The sequence below is a fragment of the Balaenoptera musculus genome, chromosome 6, assembly GCF_009873245.2.
Source record: "Balaenoptera musculus isolate JJ_BM4_2016_0621 chromosome 6, mBalMus1.pri.v3, whole genome shotgun sequence".
Taxonomy (NCBI): Eukaryota; Metazoa; Chordata; class Mammalia; order Artiodactyla; family Balaenopteridae; genus Balaenoptera; species Balaenoptera musculus.
The window spans coordinates 51,854,009-51,878,779 of NC_045790.1; the positions used below are offsets into that span (position 1 = coordinate 51,854,009).

At 38.5% G+C, this 24,771-nt stretch overlaps 1 protein-coding gene across 6 annotated transcripts in view; it reads left to right on the forward strand.

Annotated features, from left to right (window-relative positions):
* FREM1 (FRAS1 related extracellular matrix 1) overlaps positions 1–24,771 on the forward strand; it is a 172,795-nt gene that overhangs the window by 76,674 nt on the left and 71,350 nt on the right. For 5 of the 6 annotated variants that reach the window (XM_036856516.1, XM_036856518.1, XM_036856520.1 and 2 more), the window contains 4 exons: positions 2,260–2,353; positions 4,046–4,298; positions 15,238–15,417; positions 19,489–19,674. In XM_036856516.1, coding sequence (XP_036712411.1) covers positions 2,260–2,353; positions 4,046–4,298; positions 15,238–15,417; positions 19,489–19,674 — 713 coding nt within the window. Of the gene's footprint in view, positions 1–2,259; positions 2,354–4,045; positions 4,299–15,237; positions 15,418–19,488; positions 19,675–24,771 lie in introns of those variants that run through there. The other variant, XM_036856521.1, reaches the window with a different exon arrangement.

Below are 24,771 nucleotides of genomic sequence, written 5' to 3' on the forward strand. Positions count from 1 at the left end.
GGCCTTTTTGATAAAGTGTAGTAGAAGGTATTAGGCATCAAATGCTTAGTTCTACATTTAGAAATTGATGAGGAAGGAGGATTTGTGTACAGGAAGATCATTTTCATCCAACAGCTTAGTTACACTGCTTTATTTACAGTTTCCAATATCTTAACCTCTTTTCACTACTTTTATCCTCATTAAAATTTCCTTTTTCCCCAAGATCTCAGCTCTTTCCTACCTGTTAGAAAGAGAGCTCTGTTTAGGTAATTCTTACTAGGGAATGAATGATGGATAGAAAAAAAAATAAAAGTGCCAGTGTTTGCCAGCACATATATTTCAAGCATTCTTCTAGAGACTTGCAATTATGGTTTTTTTCATTAAACTTCACAGCAATCAAACCTGACAAGGTAGATGGTTCTATTCTCATATTATAGTTGAAATAACTAAGACACGAAGAGGTTAAGGTCACTTAGCTAGTGTGTGCAGGACTCTGCTTTTGAAAGAAATTCTGTTTGATTCCATAGCCATGCATTTGGATGTGTACTCCTAGACCTATTTGGCCCTTTTAGAGGTATTAGCATGGTAAGTATATTTGAATTAGCACATTATCACATACCAATCTATTTTTGATGAACATATCAGGGAATATGACAAAATAAAGCATAGGAGGCAGTGTCGGGAGGGAAACTGGGAGGAGGAGGTGGGCTTTCTCCGCCACTGGAATCGAATCCCTAGCTAGTGTATGGGTGAGTCTAGTCCTGAGTAAAACACCTTTTAGCCCTGGAATTTTTTCATATGTAAACATTACATATGTTCAATATACAATTTTTAAAGCAACTTTTAATTTCATTTCCTAGAACTTATTTCCATAACTGAGTGTCTTGAACGGATCATTGATAAGCTAAAAATTCAACTCAATTCAACAATTATTTAGAACTTACTGTGTATCACTACAGTGGACTGAAGAGTAAATGGAAAGTCTAGAATTAGACAATTCCTTTAAGAAACTTGACTGAGAATTAAAAGGAAATAGGGGGCTTCCCTGGTGGCGCAGTGGTTGAGAATCTGCCTGCCAATGCAGGGGACACGGGTTCAAGCCCTGGTCTGGGAAGATCCCACATGCCACGGAGCAACTGGGCCCGTGAGCCACAATTACTGAGCCTGCGCGTCTGGAGCCTGTGCTCCGCAACAAGAGAGGCCGCGATGGTGAGAGGCCCGCGCACCGCGATGAAGAGTGGTCCCCACTTGCCACAACTAGAGAAAGCCCTTGCACAGAAACGAAGACTCAACACAGTCATAAATAAATAAATAAATAAAAGAACGTGAATTTCTTAAAAAAAAAAAAAAAAAAGGAAATAGGGTCAAGGCAAGACCAAGAAAAAAAAAATATATATATTTTTTGTAAATTTATTTATTTATTTTTGGCTGCGTTGGGTCTTCACTGTTGCGTGTGGGCTTTCTCTAGTTGCGGCCAGAGGTGGCTTCTCTTGTGGAGCATGGGCTCTAGGCGCACGGGCTTCAGTAGTTGTGGCACGTGGGCTCAGTAGTTGTGGCTTGCAGGCTTTAGAGCGCAGGCTCAGTAGTTGTGGCATGTGGGCTTAGTTGCTCCATGGCATGTGGGATCTTCCCGGACCAGGAATTGAACCTGTGTACCCTGCAATGGCAGGTGGATTCTTAACCACTGCGCCACCAGGAAAGTCCCCCAAAAATACTTTTAAGTCTAGAGAAATTCAAGAATCTTTATAGGTTGAGAGGAAAAGAGTTAGTAAATGACAAGGGGGAAGTGGCAGGAGAGAGGCAATGAATAATCCATAGATAAAGTTTTAGGGCAGAGCTGAAAAAATCCAGAGCACAGGCAGAAGGAATAACCTTAAAAGTGGGGGAAGAGGGAGAATCACCAAAATCCGCGTAGTGTCCCACTTTTACCTGTCACTGCTCAGTCTCCGTGTCCCCTTTGCCCCTGGCAGTGTTTTCTGTAAGTAGGCAGAGCTACACCCACTGGTTCCCATTTTTACAGTGACAACTTGAAGAGCTGCTTTTTGATTTGGGGACAAGATATGAATGCATAAACACATTTTTCCAGGGTGGAGCAATTTTACATTTAAGGATACTTAAGTACAGTAGTTACATATGTGACTTCATGATTATGCTGGGGTTTTGGTTATTTATTTATTTGTTGAACATATGGCCAAAACCATGGAAAAGCTCTTGTGACAGGAATCTCAGTGCACTCTCACAATGGCCTTGAGAGGTTAGTGACAACTATCATCCCCACAGGTATCAGCATGATGGATCTGAGATACTTCAGGATGACATACTACTGGAGGTCACAGATGGCATAAATGCAGCAGAATGTGTGCTATACATTGAGGTACGTAGTAAGTTTCCTCCATGGTTCATATAGAAACAAACCTTCTAGTTTGGAAGCCTCTTGGGGTCTCTGATAGAAATTGAAGCACATGGATTTCAAAGCAAGAAGGTGTCTGCTTACATCTTTGATTATGTCAGGACAGGCAATAGAGAGCAAAGTTATATTGGTGAAATGGGCATATGAGTTTCTTGTGCCAATCGATTTAAAGGTAGAACTACTCTGACCTCAAACCCAGAGACTTAATTTAAAAAGCAGTCATTTCCATGTATAAATTATTTCTAATATTTTGAGCTGTAACGCCCAGAAATATTTATTTAGCAGTTGGACAGGTTAGGCTAGCGTCGCTGGGCTTTTCCCTGTTGTGTGCAAGGAGCCATATCTATATGTGCAATGTGACCCTTTGTGAATTCCTGTACTATATACCCCTGGCCTGTTTGAGATGATTATTTTCCCCCTTTTGACAAATGAAGGAAAATCTGCACATAAAGGTTGAGTACATGCTCAAAGGCCTGATGGGAACCCTCGAGTTTCTCTGTTGGGTGACCATCCACGTCCACAAGCATAACTCACAGGATTTGCAGGTATTTATAGTTAGTGACAAAGGAAGGTGAGCAGAAGACTTATCACACTTCCTGAAGATCCACTAATTATTCTTACTGTACCAAATTCTATTTCTGTTTCAATTTTGTCAGTTCTTGGGGGTAGAACTGACACAGTGTCTTGGGGGTAGAAATGGAGAGGAGTGGCAAAGGAACCCCATAGCATGAGATGAAGCTGAAGACATCCTAGGAGAAGCTCTGGGAAGCCATTGAAGGTTCCCACAGTGTGATGACTTGATGAAAGCCACGTTTTAAAAAGATCACATTGGCTGAAGCGTGGAGGAAGGAAATGTAGGGGTGAGGGTATTCACAGGCCCTGCTTGATAAATAAATGTGCAGCACACACCGAGTTGTGGTCGTGAACTCAGAGGAGGTCTGTCCTTCATTCCTGTTTAGAAGACATACTTTTTCAAATTTCTACAAAATCTTTTAAAATTTGGACAGCCAGTGTGATCCAATGTTGCTTTTTTCCCCTTTCTACTTGGAAATTTATTTTCATGACAGTGAGAGAAAAAATGTTTTATCAAGTTGAAAACTGGCATTGATTTAATGGTTATGGGGTTTCAGATTTAACTCAAAATGTTTGAAATGCAGCTGCTGCTTATTATAAGTCCAAAGAAACTTCCTGGGTGGCAGGAAGTTGAGAGTGGAGGAAAGCTTTGTAATCATCAAGTAATTTGAAATATAAATAACTTTGATGTGGTAAATGTAAATGCTCAGACCACAAGGACTAGATTTCCTCTAGAATATGGGTAAATTTAGCGAAGGAGGATAGGGGCTTGGGTGAAGGATGCTTTATATCACATTTATATTTTTTCTGTCTTGAAACAAACGAGAGCTTTGAGTCCCAAACCATAACCATACTCTCCCATTCCTACCTAAAATGTCTCTCATGTGGGTCATTTCTTGCAAGTTGGTTCATATGGGGAAAGTTAAAAGATACAGATGGCTTGGCCAAATTCCATGGCTATTGTTTCACGTGTCTGGAAGATTGAAAATGCCTGTCATTCCGGTTATGAGCTATGAGTTACCAGTTGGGCAATTTGTCATTGCTCTTTTTTCTTGAAAACATGAATTTTTTTTTCCTGCTTAGGTTTTCCCTGTAAATGATGAGCCACCGGTCCTAAAGGCAGACCTCATTCCCATGATGCATTGCTCAGAGGGTGAAGAGGTGGTCATTACCTCTGAATACATTTTTGCTACTGATGTGGACAGTGATGATATGAAACTGATGTTCATGATTGTTCGAGAACCTCAGCATGGGACAGTGAGGAAAGCTGGGGTCACAGTGCATCAGTTTTCTCAGGGAGATGTTATGGCAGGGGCTGTGACGTACAAACACACAGGTAAGTGACAGTATTGTGACTAGTCTGAGAGTGGGGATGCAGCAACATGACAGAGTCTTAGCCCACTCCTTGCCGTGGGCTCTGATAATCTAACAGTCTTAATGCTTGCTTCCATTAAAAGAGTGGCAGCCCATCTCCCATTTTCAAGTATGATCACCATATTCAGAAGTATTTCTTGATCTCAGTAATACAATGAATTTCACAGAGTTGAGAAAGAGCAAGTGTTATTGCTGCTCTGTTCCTGATGCTTCCACAGAGACCTTCAATTCACCCTGGCTTGTCCTCATTCCTATTTTGGTCAATATGAAGAAGACTATTTGACCATCTCAGCTTCTGGCTCCCTAAATCATAACAGAAATGCCTAAAGTAGGCTCCCTAAGATAATTATCTTATTAATTGTAAAAGTTTCCTGATTATCAGCTAGCTCCTAAGAAGTAACCAGTCTGCCATTTGAGTTCTTGAAAAGCAAAGATCGTGTCTTACACTTTTGTGTAACTTGTCCACAGCACATGACAGTGGTGGACATAGATGAGAGATACAGTAAATGCTAGTTTATTAGCACTATAGTTACATTTCTGGCATTGCATTATATTGTTATCCGGATGGCATTTGTCCCTTAGTAAAACGTTCATGTAAAGAAGATGTTAATTCAACATGTGATGTCTGCGAGGCACAGTAGTAGGCACTGTGGCTTTACAAAGGAGTATAACCCAAACCCTAATATGAAGGACTTTTGATTTAAAGGAGTAAGACAAACACATTCCCATGTAAAGATGACAGCGTGACACATCTGCCCATCATCACATCACCAGCCCTCCTACATCTGATTTCTGGGTTGGGGGCACTGTCCTCAGTAATAATACCATCTACTTCCTCTACCTAAGTTTTATCACACTCCATTACAATTTCACGTTTACTCATCCATATGCCTCTCTAACCTGGAAATTCCATGGGGGAAGTATGATCGGGTGTGGGAGGCCAGGTGAGTGATACAGGAAATAAGAGGTATCAGAATTCAAATCATTTTCTTATTTGAAGAGACAGAGAGAGAGAGAATACAAGCAGGGAGGTGGGAGGGAATTCAAGAGGGGGATTGAGATAGCTAAGGATTCATTTGGACATGGGAGAAAACATTTTGAAATAATATTTTTATGTGTACTTTAAAAAACAGTGATTCATTGGGATACCAGTTCCTAATCACTCCACTAAACATCTTTTTTCTTTAAATGGTATCTCCTTATCTTCTGCTCTATGTTAAGTCTTAGGAAAGCTTTCACTGGCTCTTTCCTTGTCCTGAGGAGCTTAGCCCACTTGTTCGATGTCTCTCAATGTCTCTCAAGAGTTCACAGCTAGGTGCTTCTTTTTAATTTCCCCAATAGTTCTCAGACTAGCAGAAAAGTGATCCAAAGACCAGTGATTGTTGATTTTTACATAATTTTAACATCTTTGGCAGGCTCACACAACATAGATAAATTAGTGGTCAGATGAATCTGTCTTCTCTTCCTGCGCTTTGTTCCAGGCGTTAAGCAACAGGTGTACATATGTATAACTCTCTTCTAGTGTGGTGGCCATAGAAGAGAGCGTTAACACATTTTTTTCATAAGACCTAGTGGGACACTGGGGCAAATTGTTTCAGATAGACTTTTTTGTTATGTTAATAAATTAACAGAGGGGCAGAGTCAAGATGGCATACTAGGAGGACGCTGAATTCGCGTCTCCTCACAACTAGGGCACCTACTAGGCGCCAGTGGGACCACGGACACCTAAGGAGACGGGAGGAACCCCCAGTGACTGGGTAGGACGCGGGGCATGGGGGGGAAGTGAAGGGGGAGGAGAAGTGGAGGCGGGACGGGACTGGCGCCCCTGCTGAGGGGTGGCTGGGGGAGGGGAAGGGATCCCACGCCTGAAGGGGGAAATTGGGGGACCAATGGGAGGGCAGAGGATCAAAAGGGAGCATGGCCAGGTTTCCCCCGCCCACTTGGGCCCCTGGGAACCTGCTGAGATCCCAGGCCTGATCCTCTGCCCACCTGAGGCCCCCTCCAGCTGCGCAGGTCCTGAGGGAGTGGGAGGGAGGGAAGGGGGAGCAAAAGTGGGACCGGCACCCCTGAGGGGCAGCTGGGGGAGGGGAGGAGTTCCTACACCCAGCAAGACCCACCCACAGTTAGGGGTCCAGCGGCAACGGGGGAGACCCTGGGGGAGATGGTGGGGGAGGGGAGTGGAGGAACGGAAGGGAATGGAGCCAGTGCTTTCCCTGTCCACTTAGGCACCTGGGAGCCTATTGGGCTCCTGGGCCTAATCCTCTGCCCTTGGAGCCTCCCTCCTGCTGCTCAGAGCCCAAGCCCCGCCCCTACACCCCCCCCCAGGGCCCCACCTCTACACTCAGAGACCCCCTCCAACGTGCTGGGCCTAAACTCCACCCACACACCCTGACCCAGGGCCTTACCTCCAAACTCCAGAACTCCACACTCCAGAGGCCCTCCTTTTCACGTTCTGCCTCTCCCCTTTCTAGCAGGTCCTAAGCAGAGGCCCTGCCCCATGCTTGAATGTCTCCCTGCCTAGGCCCCGCCCCTAGGGCCTTTTTTGGCTATGTGGGTCCTGAGCCTAGGCCCTGCCCCACACTCAAACGTCACCCACCCACCTGCCTAGGTCCCACCCCATCCTAAACCACTCCCCTGCCTAAGTTCCACCTCCACCTAAACTCCACCCCCATAGCCAAGGCTTTTTTTCTCTTTTAGATTGGGGTTCTGTTTTACGATGTTGATTCATTGTTGTTGATTCTTTTATATTTTCATTTTTCCTAATAAATCTTTTATTATTCTAATTTTATTTTATTCTTTATATTTTGTTATTGTTCTCATCTTTTGGCTTGTTCCCCTGACACCTTTTTTTCTTTTTTCTGTTGTGGTTTTATTTTACCTTGTTGCAGGTGTTTCGATTATAGTTTTTTTTTCCTAATATATGTATATATTTTTTTAAAGGATATTTATTTTACTTTTTTTTTTTAAAGGAATTCCTTTTATTTTTATTATTTATTTATTTATTTAGTTAGTTAGTTAGTTAGTTTTGGCTGTGTTGGGTCTTCGTTTCTGTGCGAGGGCTCTCTCCAGCTGCAGCAAGCAGGGGCCACTCTTCATCGCGGTGCGCGGGCCTCTCACTATCGTGGCCTTTCGTTGCAGAGCACAGGCTCCAGACGCGCAGGCTCAGTAATTGTGCCTCACAGGCCTAGTTGCTCCACGGCATGTGGGATCTTCCCAGACCAGGGCTCGAACCCGTGTCCCCTGCATTGGCAGGCAGATTCTCAACCACTGCACCACCAGGGAAGCCCCCTAATATATTTTTTATCATTCTAATTTTATTTTGTCTTTTATTCTTTGATATTGTACTGCTCCTTTTTTTTTTTTTTTTTTTTTTTTTTACCATGCCATGAAGCTTGTGAGATATTGGTTCCCAGGCTAGAGGTTGGGCCCGAGCTCCTGTGGTGGGAGCTCCGAGTACAAACCACTGGACTAACAGAGAACCTTACATGCCAGGGAGTATCAATCTGCGTGAGGCCTCCCGGAGGACCTCATCTCAGCACCAAGATCAAGCTCTGTCTAACTGCCTGCAAACTCCACTGCTGGACGTCTCAGGTCAAACAACCAGTAAGAGAGGAATAGAGCACCACCCATCAAAAAAAAAAAAAAAGACAAAGAAAGAGACTACATAATGATCAAGGGATCAATCCAAGAAGAAGAAACAACAATTGTAAATATTTATGCACCCAACATAGGAACACCTCAATACATAGGGCAAATGCTAACAGCCGTAGAAGGCGAAATTGACAATAACACAATGATAGTAGGGGACTTTAACCCCCCACTTTCACCAATGGACAGATCATCCAAAATGAAAATAAATAAGGAAACACAAGCTTTAAATGACACATTAAACAAGATGGACTTAATTGATATTTATAGGACATTCCATCCCAAAACAACAGAATACACTTTCTTCTCAAGTGCTCATGGAATGTTCTCCAGGACAGACCATATCCTGGGTCACAAATCAAGCCTTGGAAAATTTAAGAAAATTGAAATCCTGTCAAGTATCTTTTCTGCCCACAATGCTCTGAGACTAGATATCAATTACAGGAAAAAATCTGTAAATAATACAACTGCGTGGAAGCTAAACAATACACTACTAAATAACCAAGAGACCACTGAAGAATTCAAAGAGGAAATTAAAAAATACCTAGAAACAAATGACAATGAAAACACGAAGAACCAAAACCTATGGGATACAGCAAAAGCAGTTCTAAGAGGGAAGTTTATAGCAAAAAAAATCCTACCTCAAGGAACAAGAAATATCTCAAATAAACAACCTAACCTTACACCTAAAGCAAACAGAGGAAGAAGAACAAAAAAACCCCCAAAGTTAGCACAAAGAAAGATATCATAAAGATCAAATCAGAAATAAATGAAAAAGAAATGAAGGAAACAATATCAAACATCAATAAAACTAAAAGCTGGTTCTTTGAGAAGATAAACAAAATTGATAAACCACTAGCTAGACTCATCAAGAAAAGAAGGGAGAAGACTCAAATCAATAGAATTAGAAATGAAAAAGGAGAAGTGACAACTGACACTGCAGAAATACAAAGAATCATGAGGGATTACTACAGGCAACTCTATGCCAATAAAATGGACAACCTGGAAGAAATGGACAAATTCTTAGAAAAGCACAACCTTCCAAGACTGAATCAGGAAGAAATAGAAAATATAAACAGACCAGTCACAAGCACTGAATTTGAAACTGATTAAAAATCTTCCAAAAAACAAAAGCCCAGGGCCAGGTGGCTTCACAGGTGAATTCTATCAAACATTTAGAGAAGAGCTGACGCCTATCCCTCTCAAACTCTTCTAAAATATAGCAGAGGGAGGAACACTCCTAAACTCATTCTACGAGGCCACCATCACCCTGATACCAAAACCAGACAAAGATGTCACAAAAAAAGAAAACTACAGACCAATATCTCTGATGAACATAGATGCAAAAATCTGCAACAGAATGCTAGCAAACAGAATCCAACAGCACATTAAAAAGATCGTACACCATGATCAAATGGGGTTTGTCCCAGGAATGCAAGGATTCTTCATTATACACAAATCAATCAGTGTGATACACCATATTAATAAATTGAAGGATAAAAGCCATATGATAATCTCAATAAATACAGAAAAAGCTTTTGACAAAATTCAACACCCATTTATGATAAAAACTCTCCAGAAAGTAGTCATAGAGGAAACCTACCTCAACATAATAAAGGCCATATATGACAAACCCACAGCCAACATCGTTCTCAATGGTGAAAAACTGAAACGATTTCCACTCAGATCAGGAACAAGACAAGGTTGCCCACTCTCACCACTGTTATTCAACATAGTTTTGGAAGTTTTAGTCACAGCGATCAGAGAAGAAAAAGAAATAAAAGGAATCCAAATCAGAAAGGAAGAAGTAAAACTGTCACTGTTTACAGATGACACGATACTATACATAGAGAATCCTAAAGATGCTACTAGAAAACTACTAGAGCTAATCAATGAATTTGGTAAAGTAGCAGGATACAAAATTAATGCACAGAAATCTCTTGCCTTCCTATACACTAATGATGAAAAATCTGAAAGAGAAATTAAGGACACTCCCATTGACCATTACAACAAAAAAATAAAATACCTAGGAATAAACCTACCTAAGGAGACAAAAGACCTGTATGCAGAAAACTATCAGACACTGATGAAAGAAATTAAAGATGATACCAACAGATGGAGAGATATACCATGTTCTTGGATTGGAAGAATCAACATTGTGAAAATGACTGTACTACCCAAAGCAATCTACAGGATCACTGCAATCCCTTTCAAACTACCAATGACATTTTTCACAGAGCTAGAACAAAAAAATTCACAATTTGTATGGAAACACAAAAGACCCCGAATAGCCAAAGCAATCTTGAGAAAGAAAAACGGAGCTGGAGGAATCAGGCTCCCTGACTTCAGGCTATACTGCAAAGCTACAGTAATCAAGACAGTATGGTACTGGCACAAAAACAGAAATATAGATCAATGGAACAGGATAGAAAGCCCAGAGGTAAACCCACGCACATATGGTCACCTTATCTATGACAAAGGAGACAAGGATATATAGTGGAGAAAAGCCAGCCTCTTCAATAAGTGGTGCTGGGAAAACTGGACAGCTACATGTAAAAGAATGAAATTAGAACACTCCCTAACACCATACACAAAAATAAACTCAGGGGCTTCCCTGGTGGCGCAGTGGTTGAGAATCTGCCTGCCAATGCAGGGGACACGGGTTCGAGCCCTGGTCTGGGAAGATCCCACATGCCACGGAGCAACTAGGCCCGTGAGCCATAACTACTGAGCCTGCGCGTCTGGAGCCTGTGCTCCGCAAAAAGAGAGCCCGCGATAGTGAGAGGCCCGCGCACCGCGATGAAGAGTGGCCCCCGCTTGCCGCAACTGGAGAAAGCCCTCGCACAGAAACGAAGACCCAACACAGCCATAAATAAAAAAAAAAAAAAAAAAAAAACTCAGAATGGATTAAAGACCTAAATATAAGGCCAGACACTATCAAACTCTTAGAGGAAAACATAGGCAGAACACTCTATGACATAAATCACAGCAAGATCCTGTTTTACCCACCTCCTAGATTAATGGAAATAAAAACAAAAATAAACAAATGGGACCTAATGAAACTTAAAAGCTTTTGCACAGCAAAGGAAATCATAAAAAAGACAAAAAGACAACCCTCAGAACGGGAGAAAATATTTGCAAAAGAAGCAACTGACAAAGGATTAATCTCCAAAATATACAAGCAGCTCACGCAGCTCAATATCAAAAAAACAAACAACCCAATCCAAAAATGTATATATGTGCAGAAGACCTAAATAGACATTTCTCCAAAGAAGATATACAGATTGCCAACAAACACATGAAAGAATGCTCAACATCATTAATCATTAGAGAAATGCAAATCAAAACTACAATGAGGTATCTCACACTGGTCAGAATGGCCATCATCAAAAAATCTACAAACAATAAATGGTGGAGAGGGTGTGGAGGAAAGGGAACCCTCTTGCACTGTTGGTGGGAATGTAAATTGATACAGCCACTATGGAGAACAGTATGGAGGTTCCTTAAAAAACTAAAAATAGAACTACCATATGACACAGCAATCCCACTACTGGGCATATACCCTGAGAAAACCATAATTCAAAAAGAGTCATGTACCAAAAGGTTCATTGCAGCTCTATTTACAATAGCCAGGACATGGAAGCAACCTAAGTGTCCATCATCGGATGAATGGATAAAGAAGATGTGGCACATATATACAGTGGAGTACTACTCCACCATAAAAAGAAACGAAATTGAGTTATTTGTAGTGAGGTGGATGGACCTAGAGTCTGTCATACAGAGTCAGAAATAGAAAAACAAATACCTTATGGTAACACATATATATGTGTTAAGGGGAAAAAAATGTCATGAAGAACCTAGGGGTAAGATGGGAATAAAGACACAGACCTACTAGCGAATGGACTTGAGGATATGGGGAGGGGGAAGGGTAAGCTGTGACAAAGTGAGAGAGTGGCATGGACATATATACACTACCAAACGTAAAATAGATAGCTAGTGGGAAGCAGCCGCATAGCACAGGGAGATCAGCTCGGTGGTTTGTGACCACCTAGAGGGGTGGGATAGGGAGGGTGGGAGGGAGGGAGACGCAAGAGAGAAGAGATATGGGAACATATGTATATGTATAACTGGTTCACTGTTATAAAGCAGAAACTAACACACCATTGTAAAGCAATTATACTCCAATAAATTTTTTTTAACAAAAAAAAAAAAGAAAGAAAGAAAATGTGGCACATATATACAACGGAATATTACTCAGCCATTAAAAGAAATGAAATTGAGTTATTTGTGGTGAAGTGAATGGACCTAGAGTCTGTCATACAGAGTGAAGTAAGTCAGAAAGAAGAAAACAAATACCATATGCTAACACATGTATATGGAATCTAAAAAAAAAAAAAGGTTTGGATGAACCTAGGGCAGGACAGGAATAAAGATGTAGACGTAGAGAATGGCCTTGAGAACATGGAGAGGGGGAAGGGTAAACTGGGACGAAGTGAGAGAGTAGCACTGACATATACACACTACATAGATAGCTAGTGAGAAACAGCTGCATGGCAAAGGGAGATCAGCTCAGTGCTTTGCGGTCACCTGGAGGGGTGGGATAAGGAGGTTGGGAGGGAGACGGAAGAGGAAGGGGATATATGTATGCATATAGCTGATTCACTGTGTTGTAAAGCAGAAACTGACACAACATTATAAAGCAATTATACTCCAATAAAGATGTTAAAATAAATAAATTAATTAACAGAAATACTGTATTCAAAAAGGTGTTTTGTTATTTGAATGTTATGTTTTCTTGTAATGTTCTCTCAGTTACTCAGTTGGTAGTAATTTAGTGCTCTTCTAGGATGAGTAAAGAGAACTTCAGTACTGTAGGATCTAAAGTTTCAGTGGCCCCACTCTTGCCTCCATACATTGGTTATAAAGATCACCAGAGAACAGTTGTGTCACCATTATTTTACTTCACTGATTGATTTATTTTATATTATTTCTACGATTATGAAAACAGTACACGCTCATTGCAGAGAACATGAAAATATATAATGAAGTTTTGAAAAAATTAACTTATTTACCTTTCAAAGAGAATCACTGTTAACATTTCAGTGTTACAGTATTTTCTTTTTTATGATCATAATTTTTAACATAGTTGCAATCATGTTATATGTGCAGTTTTGTAGATTCCTTTTTTTCATTTAGATAATCACCTAAAAATGTTTATTAAAATGTTTAGTAAATATTATAAAGTTATTGTAAACATGTTTTACTAATTGAATAATATTTTATGATATAAAATTACATTATTAATTTGCTATTCTCCAAACATTATATACGAGGTCATTCAAAAATTTTCTTTCAAATAGCGGTACAGTTAACTATTTTAAGTATAAATTATATCTTTAGACTGTATTTCATTTCAAGGTAAAGAATTCTTCCACCAATGTTGTAGCCTTTTTTGTGGTTTAATGCTCGGCCAACTTTTCCAGCTGTTTCTGTAAGTGTATCCTATGCTTCCATTATATTGAAATTACACTTATTGAATGTACTATGTTTGCTTTTTTGATTAAGCTGTTTTCATTTCCTAGATTTTTCTACTTCTCTTCCAGCTCCCTCTCCCTACACGTCCTCTCTCCTCATCTCCCAATTCTCTGCCTTATCTGCCTTATAAACTACTCATCCTTTAATGCTCAGTACAAAGCCAGCAAGGCCATCTGGAAAGACTTCTCTGACTTTCTCTGGTTTGTGTGCCTTGCCCCCTATGCCATCGTCAGCCAATATTCTCATCCTCCTTCACCCTCAGCACCTGGTACATAATCAGGCTGAGATAGATGAATTTTCCATTTAATAGGTAAAAAATGGCTTAATAGTAGCAATTTCTTATGGTTCCTCTTAATACATACACATATCTGTGATATTCTAACTGAACTGCATTTCTTTCTCTACCATTAGACTGTGTCAGCTCCTGACACATAGTAGGTCTTTGGACATTTGACATTCTTTTGAACTGTCTTTTGACGTTTTCAACCCGTCTGCCTTTTTCTCTGCTGGGCCACCCAGAACACTAACTTTCATATAACAGGCATTAAGTATATATTTATCAAGTGAATGATGAATAAACAAACTTTATGCCAATTTGTTTTTTATAATTATGAATAGATGAGAGGTGTCTATTTTTTTTAATTTTCCTGAAGTTGAAGGCTGATTGTTTAATTTTAGTTCTCTCAACTTCACTTTTTTTTAGAAATAAGTCCAGTTATCTCATCCTTTAATCATTTGGTTGCTTAATAATATCATCTCGAGCTTTTCCTTGTCATTTTTTTTAAACAGGTAGAATAATGCCAAACACAATGCTCTGTAGATTTGACCAATGTGTCTTGTGAAAAGAGATGACATCCTTGATCTTTTGTGTCCTAGACTCATCAAAACTCCAAACATAATTGCTTCCCTCTTGGCACTTTCAGAGTGATGCATGAGAATTATCAAAAGCATATCTGCAGAACTTTTCTGTCCCCTGGACAGCAAGCATTCCCACCTCTGTGCTGTTACTTAGTAATCCAAGAGCAGATTGTCCTATTTACTGGTAAACTATCTAGTCCTGACATTTTCTTCCTTCTTCCTCTCATTGCCTAAGTTGGGGCCATTTTGAATCCCATAGATGTAAGCTCTAAAGAGTAAACAGGAAATGAAAATAAATGCCACTTCTTTTCCAGGTGCTGTTGCTATTTTGCTAACATCTTGGCTATTATGTAATGAGGAAAATACTGAAACAAATCACAAAAATGTGGATTATATTTGTATTTCACCTATTCTGCTTCTTCTGTAGTGAATGGTTGTTCATTTAAGGTGGTTAATGCAAATGGGAAGACAGTTACCAGAGGGAAAAGGGTGTCTTCTCTTCTCCCTGAGGTTGGTCCTAACACTAATAATTATGAGAGAAGAGTAAAGCCATCACAAGTCAAGCTTCGTGTCTATCCCTTGTTCATTTATGAACTGTCAGACACTTGTTAGCCCTGTTTTGCCCCTCCATATGGTGATAGATGGCTGGCAGGGATTTCACCAGAGGCAACAGATGGGCAAGCATTTTTGCATTATTTTCATGACTCTATTTAATTTCATAGATAAAATTGAGTTTTACCTTTTAACCATATAAGTTCCTTTCCTTGCCATTTTATGCTTGTAGAGGAAGTGTGAGTAGGTTTCATCTTGGTATTCTATGTTTTCAAAAGTCAGTTTTAAACTCTAGTTGTGTCTTCCAGGTGGTGAGATTGGCCTGGTGCCTTGTTTTGACACCATTACGTTGGTAGTTTCGGACACGGAAGCTGGCCCTTTTGTGAATGGACCTCATCCATCTGTTCCTCTTCGTGAGTCCTTTCCAGTGTATGATCTCAACATCACAGTGTATCCGGTGGACAACCAATCACCTTCAATTGCAATAGGTGACAATTTTTTCTTTTAAAGTTCTATTATTTCACCTAGTGTCATACTCGTGGTCCAGTGAAATGATGCACTTTACATATAGTCAAAATCGAAAACCACAATACAGAATTGCCTCCAATAATTGCCTCAATACAAATTTGTGGAAATCCCCAGATCTATAAAAGATTACAGGGCAAAAGAATTTACTTGTTTAAAAATTTAGATAAATCTGAGGGACCTTCAAGATGGTGGAGGAGTAAGACGTGGAGATCACCTTCCTCCCCACAAATACTTCAGAAATACATCTACATGTGGAACAACTCCTACAGAACACCTACTGAATGCTGGCAGAAGAACTCAGACTTCCCAAAAGATGCCCTCAGGTGACCTACATGCAGAGGCGGGGCCAAATCCAAAGGTGAACTACAGGAGCTGTGCGAACAAAGAAGAGAAAGGGAAATTTCTCCATGCAGCCTCAGGAGCAGCGGATTAAATCTCCATAATCAACTTGATGTACCCTGCATCTGTGGAATACCTGAATACATAACGAATCAACCCAAAATTGAGGCCGTGGACGTTGGGAGCAACTGTAGACTTGGGGTTTGCTTTCTGCATCTAATTTGTTCCTGGTTTTATGTTTATCTTAGTTTAGTATTTAGAGCTTATTATCATTGGTAGATTTGTTTATTGATTTGGTTGCTCTCTCCCTTTTTTATATATATATATATATATTTTTCCTTTTTCTCTTTTTTGTGAATGTGTATGTGTATGCTTCTTTCTGTCATTTTGTCTCTATAGCTTTTGTCTCTATAGCTTTGCTTTTACCATTTGTCCTAGGTTCTGTCTGTCCGTATTTTTTGCATAGTTTTTAGCACTTGTTATCATTGGTGGATTTATTTTTGGATTTGGGTGCTCTCTTCTTTCTTTCTTTTTATTACTTTTTTATTTTTTAATAATATTTTTAAATTTTATTATTTCCTTTCTTTCTTTCTTTTTTTTTTTTTTTTTTTTTTTTGTCCCTTTTCTTCTGAGCCGTGTGGCTGACAGGGTCTTGGTGCTCCGGCCAGGTGTCAGGCCTGAACCTCTGAGGTGGGAGAGCTGAGTTCAGGACATTGGTCCACCAGAGACCTCCTGGCTCCATGTACTATCAAATGGTGAAAGCTCTCCCAGACATCTCCATCTCAACGCTAAGACCCAGTTCCACTCAACAACCAGCAAGCTACAGTGCTGGACACACCATGCCAAACAAGTACCAAGACAGGAACACAACCCCACCCATTAGCAGAGGGGCTGCCTAAAATCATAATAAGGTCACAGACACCTAAAAACACACCACCGGATGCGGTCCTGCCCACCAGAAAGACAAGATTCACTATCATCTACCAGAACACAGGCACCAGTCCTCTCCACCAGGAAGCCTACACAACCCACTGAACCAACCTTAGCCACTGGGGACAGACACCAAAAGCAATGGGAATAGCGAACCTGCAGCCTGTGAAAAGGAGACCCCAAACAAAGTAAGTAAAAAGAGGAGACAGAGAACACACAGCAGATGAAGGAGCAAGGTAAAAACCCACGAGACCAAACAAATGAAGAGGAAATAGGCAATCTACATGAAAAAGAATTCAGAATAATGATAGTAAAGATGATCCAAAATCTTGGAAATAGAATGGAGAAAATACAAGAAAAGTTTCACAAGGACCTAGAAGAACTAAAGAGCAAACAAACAATGATGAACAACACAATAAATGAAAGTAAAAATTCTCTGGAAGGAATCAACAGCAGAATAACTGAGGCAGAAGAACAGATACGTGACCTGGAAGATAAAATAGTGGAAATAACTACCGCAGAGCAGAATAAGAAAAAAGAATGAAAAGAATTGAGGACAGTCTCAGAGACCTCTGGGACAACATTAAATGCACAAACATTTGAATTATAGGGGTCCCAGAAGAAGAAGAGAAAAAGAAAGGGACTGAGAAAATATTTGAAGAGATTATAGTTGAAAACTTCCCTAATATGGGAAAGGAAATAGTCAATCAAGTCCAGGAAGCACAGAGAGTCCCATACAGGATAAATCCAAGGAGAAACATGTCAAGAGACATATTAATCAAACTATCAAAAATTAAATACAAAGAAAATAATATTAAAAGCAACAAGGGAAAAGCAACAAATAACATACAATGGAATCCCCATAAGGTTAACAGCTGATCTTTCAGCAGAAACTCTGCAAGCCAGAAGGGAGTGGCAGGACATATTTAAAGTGATGAAAGGGAAAAACCTACAACAAAGATTACTCTACCCAGCAAGGATCTCATTCAGATTTGACGGAGAAATTAAAACCTTTACAGACAAGCAAAAGCTAAGAGAATTCAGCACCACCAAACCAGCTTTACAACAAATGCTAAAGGAACTTCTCTACGCAGGAAGCACAAGAGAAGGAAAAGACCTACTATAACAAACCCAAAACAATTAAGAAAATGGTAATAGGAACATACATATCGATAATTACCTTAAATGTAAATGGATTAAATGCTCCAACTGAAAGACATAGACTGCCTGAATGGATACAAAAACAAGACCCATATAAATGCTGTCTACAAGAGACCCACTTCAGACCTAGGGACACATACAGACTGAAAGTGAGGGGATGGAAAAAGTTATTCTATGCAAATGGAAATCAAAAGAAAGCTGGAGTAGCAATTCTAATATCAGACAAAATAGACTTTAAAATAAAGACTATTACAAGAGACAAAGAAGGTCACTACATAATGATCAAGGGATCAATCCAAGAGAAGGTTATATGGAATCTAAAAATAAAAAAAAAAAGGTTCTGAAGAACCTAGGGGCAGAACAGCAATAAAGATGCAGACATAGAGAATGGACTTGAGGACACGGGGAGGGGGAAGGGTAAGCTGGGACGAAGTGAGAGAGTGGCATGGACATATATACACTACCAAATGTAAAATAGATAGCTAGTGGGAAGCAGCTGCATAGCACAGGGAGATCAGCTCAGTGCTTTGTGACCACCTAGAGAGTTGCGATAGGGATAGTGGGAGGGAGACACAAGAGGGAGGAGATATGGGGATATATGTATATGTATAGCTGATTCACTTTGTTATACCACAGAAACTAACACACCATTGTAAAGCAATTATACTCCAATAAAGATGTTAAAAAAAATTTAGATAAATCCGTGTGGAGAGAGAATGCAAGTGTGTGTGTGTGTATATATGTGTGTGTGTGTGTGTGTGTGTGTGTGTCTGTGTGTGTGGGCATGCTTGGGAATGAAGACAACATTGTAGTCCTCAGATATTCTGGTTTTATTTCACGTGGGAAAATATCATTTGCCTGCTAGAGAGCCAGTAATTTATTTTATCCATAATAATTTCTATTAGAATTGAATGAGTATATTAGCGAGACCATTTATATATACTTAACCTTATTTGCTTTTTAGAAAGTCATCTCTTCATAGGCATTGTGTATATGTTCTGTGTCTCAAAAAAAATGCAAACATGTGTATGAATGTTATTGTAATTTGCAAAGTATCTCCTAAGCAATGTCCTGGGGAGGAAGCATTATCCCTGCAGAATAATTAAGCACCAAGGCATGAAAAAATGTTCGTTATGAGCAATTCATAATAGTTCTCAGGCAATTAACGCTCTGACAAACAGAGGTAACAACTGATCTTGAAGAGTACATAAACAACATTTAGTGACTTATCATTAAAACAGTTTGGCAATTCTTAGTTTCATTTGTCACTTTTATAGACACAAGGGAAATCAGAGTTCCTTGAGAGTGACTAAAGGGCTGTACTGAAGCATTTAGTATTTCTGCTCTCTTTCCATTATTGTCTGGCATGCTTATACAAGAAAAAATATAATTCCATTAAGTCAAATTAAATTCCCCCCATTACCCCTGAATATATTCACTGTTAGGAGAATTATGCCAAAGGAAATGAACATCTCCCATGGAAGTATATTTGCATGTAGGAGGCTTCTGTGAATTGGAATTTCAATCACTCCCTTTTGTTCTCACTATTCTGATTAGAGGATTTCATGCTAAGTCATAATTGTGTTATTATTTGTATGCAGGTACCATGTTCTTTGTAGATGAGGGTTTCTCAGCAGCCCTTACTATTAACCATTTGTCTGCCACTGACCCCGACACTGCAGCAGATGACTTGGAATTTGTTTTGGTTTCTCCTCCCCAGTTCGGCTACCTTGAAAACACACTACCTTCTGCAGGTTTTGAAAAAAGCAATATGGGCATCAGCATAGGTAAGTCATGGCTTTGTGTCCAGCAATAATTAGCCTATGTTTGTGACTGATTGGTTAGATCATGTTTAATAACTGGGTTAGGACTTCAGAAGTGTTCAAAGTACTGTATACACTGAAGGAATTATTATTATTACCGATACTTTTGAATATTATTGTTTTTCATTCTAATTTTTCATTTAAAATTTCCCCATGTATGGGAGTTTACTTCAAAATAAGTGGAAATTTCACTTATGAAAAATATAAGAATAAATATTGAAGAAATAATGTTTTTAAAGGCCCTCATAGCAACACAGAATACTGTGATAGAATAAATCTGGTGGAGCTCACTGGTCTCACTCTCACAGTTTTTTTTTAACACTTTTAAAAGATATGGGCAGAAAAGATTAGGAAACATACCATGGAAATGTTGAAGGTAATGACATTAATTTTGAAACCAAAATGCCTCTCAGATACTGAAATATCTCTGGTATTTCAGGCAAAAAGAAAACAACCAAAACAAAAACAGACACCAAACACGCATTTGTCCAAAGGCAACACTTTAGAGTTATTCTCTAAGCACCTTTTGGGGTACATCTATCTTAAATATGAGAGACTCTGGGTTTAAGATTAATTGCATTAATAGAGTGACTGAATGGATAGGAAAAAAAAAGCCCCAACTACATACTGGCTACAAGAAACTCACTTCAGCTTCAAGGACATACATAGGCTTAAAATGAAGGGAAGGAAAAAGATATTCCATGCAAATGGAAACCAAAAGAGAGCAAGGGTAGATATACTTATAATAGACAAAAGAGACTTTAAGTCAAAACTGTAACAAGAGACAAAGAAGGTCATTATATAATGATAAAGTCTTAATTCATCAAGAGGATATAATAGCTGTAAATGTATATGCACACAACATTGGAGCACCTAATTATATTAAGCAAATACTAATAGATTTGAAGAGGATAATACACAACAATACAATAATAGTAGGGACCTCAGTACCCCAATTTCAACAATGGATAGATCATCCAGATGGAAAATCAATAAGGAAACATTAGACTTGAACTATATGTTAGACCAAATGAACTTAACAGACACATATGTACATTCTATCCAACAAAAGCAGAATAAACATTCTTCTCAAGTGCACATGAAACATTCTCCAGGATAGATCATGTGATGAGTCAACAAACAAGTCTTAGCAATTTAAAAAGATTGAAATTGTACCAAGTATCTTTTTTGACCGCAATGGTATGAAATTAAAATCAATAACAGGAGGTAACTAGAAAATTCACAAATATGTGAAAATTTAACAACACACTTCTGAACAACCAATCGGTCAAAGATTAAATTTAAAAAAGAAATTAAAAAATCTTAAATAAAAATGGAAACTCAACACACTAAAATATATGGGATGCAGCAAAAGCAGTGCTCAGAGGAAAGTTTTATAGTGATAAATGCTGCATTAGAAAAGTAAATCAACTAGAACTAGAAAAACAAAAACAAACTAAGCCCAGGTTTAGCAGAAAGAAGGTGATAACAAAGACCAGAGCAGAAACAGAGAACAGAAAAATAGAAGAGATTAATGAAACTGAATTGATTTTTTTTAAAGATAAATGAAATTGGCAAACTTTTAGCTAGACTTAACAAGAAGAAAAGAGAACTCAAATAAAATCTGAAATGAAGGAGGAAACATTACAACTAATACAGAAATACAGAGGATCATAAGAGACTACTCTGAACAATTATACACCAACAAATTGGACAACAAAGGAACATAAAACTTACCAAGTCTGGATCATGAAGAAATTAAAAATCTGAACAGACCAATAATCAGTAAATAGATTTAGTCAGTAATCCAAAACCTCCCAAGTAAGAAAAGCCCAAGATCAGATGGCTTCACAGGTGATTTCTACCAAACATTTAAAGAAGAATTAACACTCATTTTTCTCAAACTCTTCCAAAACAAAGGAAGAGGAGGGAACGCTACGAAACTCATTTTACACGGCTAGCATTACCCTGATACCAAAGACAGATAGAGATACTACAAGAAAAGAAAACTACAGATCAATATCTTTGATGAATATAGATGCAAAAATTCTCCACAAAACATTAACAAACTGAATTCAACAGCACATTAAAAGGATCACACACCACGATCAAGTGGGATTTATATCTGTGATGCAAGGGTAGTTCAACATATGCAAATCAATAAATGTGATACACCACATTGATAGAATGAAAGACAAAAATCCTATGATCATCTCTATAGGTGCAGAAACAAACATTTGACATATTTCTACATCCTTTTAAGATTAAAAACTCTCAACAAATTGTGTATAGAAGGAACATACCTCAACATAATAAAGTCTGTATATGAAGAACCCACAGCTGGCATCATAGTCAACAGTGAAAGGTTGAAAATTTTCCCTCTAAGATAAGGAACAAGACAGAGGTGCCCACCCTCATCATGCCTATTCAGTATAGTACTGAAAGTCATAGCCAGAACAATTAAGCAAGAAAAAGAAATAAAGGGCATCCAAATCAGAAAGGAAGAAGTAAAATATTTCTGTTTGCTGATGATATGATATATAGAAATTCCTAAAGACTTCACCAAAAACTGTTAGAACTAATCAACAAATTCAATAAAGTTTCAGGGTACAAGATCAACATACAAACATCAGTTGTATTCCTATACATGAACAATAAGCTATCTGAAAAAGAAATAGAGAAAACAATCTCATTTATAATAGCATCAAAAACAATAAAATATTTAGGAATAATTTTAACCAAGGAAGTGAAAGATTTATATGCCAAGAACCATAAGACATAGAATTGATGTCTTGATGAAAGACACTGAAGAAGACACAAATGGAAAGACATCCCATGTTCATGGATTGAAAGAGTTAATATTGTTAAAATGTCCATACCGCCCAAAGCTATCTATAGATTCGGTGCAATCCCTATCAAAATCCCAATGGGATTTTTTACAGAAATAGAACAAACAATCCTAAAATTTGTATGGAACCACAAAAGACCTCAGATAGCCAAAGCCATCTTGAGAAAGAAGAACAAAGCTGGAGGCATCACACCTCCTGATTTCAAGCTATTGTTACAAAGCTATCGTAATCAAAGCAGTATGGTATTAGCATAAAAACAAACACATAGATCAATAGAACAGAATAGAGAGCCCAGAAATAAGCCAGTGCATACATGGTCAATTAATTTTGAATGAAGGAGCCAAGAATATACAATGGGCAAAGCACAGTCTCTTCGAGAAGTGGTGTCAGGAAAAATGGACAGCCACAAGCAAAAGAATAAAACTGGACTACTATCTTACAACACAACAAAAATTAGCTCAAAATGGATTAAAGACTTGAGCATAAGACATGAAACCATAAAACTCCTAGAAGACAACATAGGCAGTAAGCTCCTTGACATGGGTCTTGATGATGATTTTTTGAATTTGACACCAAAAGCAATGGCAGAAAAGCAAAAATCAACAAGTGGGACTACATTAAACTAAAATGCTTCTGCACAGGAAGAGAAACAATCAACAAAATGAAAAAGTTACCTATAGAAAGGGAGAAAATATTTGCAAACCATATATCTGGTAGGAGATTAATATCTAATATATATAAATTACTCATACAACTCAGTACAAAAAGCCCAAACAATCTGATTGAAAAATGGGCAGAGGACTTGAGTAAACATTTTTCTGGAGAAGATGTACAAATGGTGGAACAGGTACATGAAAAGGTGTTCATAATCACTAATCATCAGGGAAATGCCAGTTAAAACCACAATGATAATATCATCTCCCACCTGTTAGAATGGCTATTATCAAAATGGTAAGAGATAACAAATGCTGGTGAGGATGTGGAGAAAAGGGAACCCTGGTGCACTGTTAGTTGGGAATGTAAATTGGTACAATCACTATGGAAGTTCCTCAAAAAATTAAAAATAGAACTTCCGTATGATCCAGCACTTCCACTTCTGGGTATATATCCAAAGAAAATGAAAACAGGATATCAAAGACATATCTGTACTCCCATATTCATTACAGCATTATTCATAATAGCTAACATATGGAAACAACCTAAATGTCCATTGATGGATGAATGGACAAAGAAAATGTGGTGTATATATATATATATATATATATACACACACATACATACATTAGGATATTATTCAGCCATGAAAAACCAAGACATGCTGCCATTTGCAACAACATGGATTGACCTCTGAGAGCATTATTGTAAGTGAAATTCATCAGACAGATAAAGACCAATACTGTATGGTCTCACTTATATGTGGAATCTAAAAATATTGAACTCATAGAAACAGAGAGTAGAATAGTGGTTGCCAGGTGCTGAGGGTAAGGGTGAGGAGATGCAGGAGATGCTGGTTGAAGGCTACAAACTTTCAGTTATAAAATGAATAAATTCTGGGTATCTAAGGTATAGCATGATGACTATAATTAACAATACTTATTATACAATTGAAAGTTGCTTTGAGAGTAGAGCTTTGATGTTCTCATCATATCAACAACAGCAAAATAGTAATTATATGAGGTGAATGATATGTTAATTAACCTTATTGTGATAAACACTTTGTGGTATAGAATGTTTCAAATCAACACATCATACACCTTAAACTCACACAATGATATGTGCATTATATCTCAATAAAGTCGGAAGAAAGAAAGATTAATTGCATTAAAGTTTATGCAGTTTCTCCTGTGACTCATGTACAACACAGAGCATTTTTATCTTTTGATTTAAGGCAATGTCAGAATACCAAAATAACAGGTCAGTTAATTCCGCTCATTCCTACCAGTTGATATGTAGTCAAGTAGGCAGATGATTGATGGACTCTTGTTTTGCCTTTATATGAAAGAGATGGTTCCTTTCCTGTTCAAGCCTGACAAGAACTGCTCACACAGGAACACTGGTTTTAATCAAGGGAAGGAAAGTCTCTCTGCCATTCATTTAAAGTATATAAAGAATGGTCATGAAGTCCCTATAATCCTAGTTAGCAGTTATTGCCCTTCTGTTCTCCATGAAAATTTTAATTGTTCCTTATAATTTATGGATATCTGTTTTTATG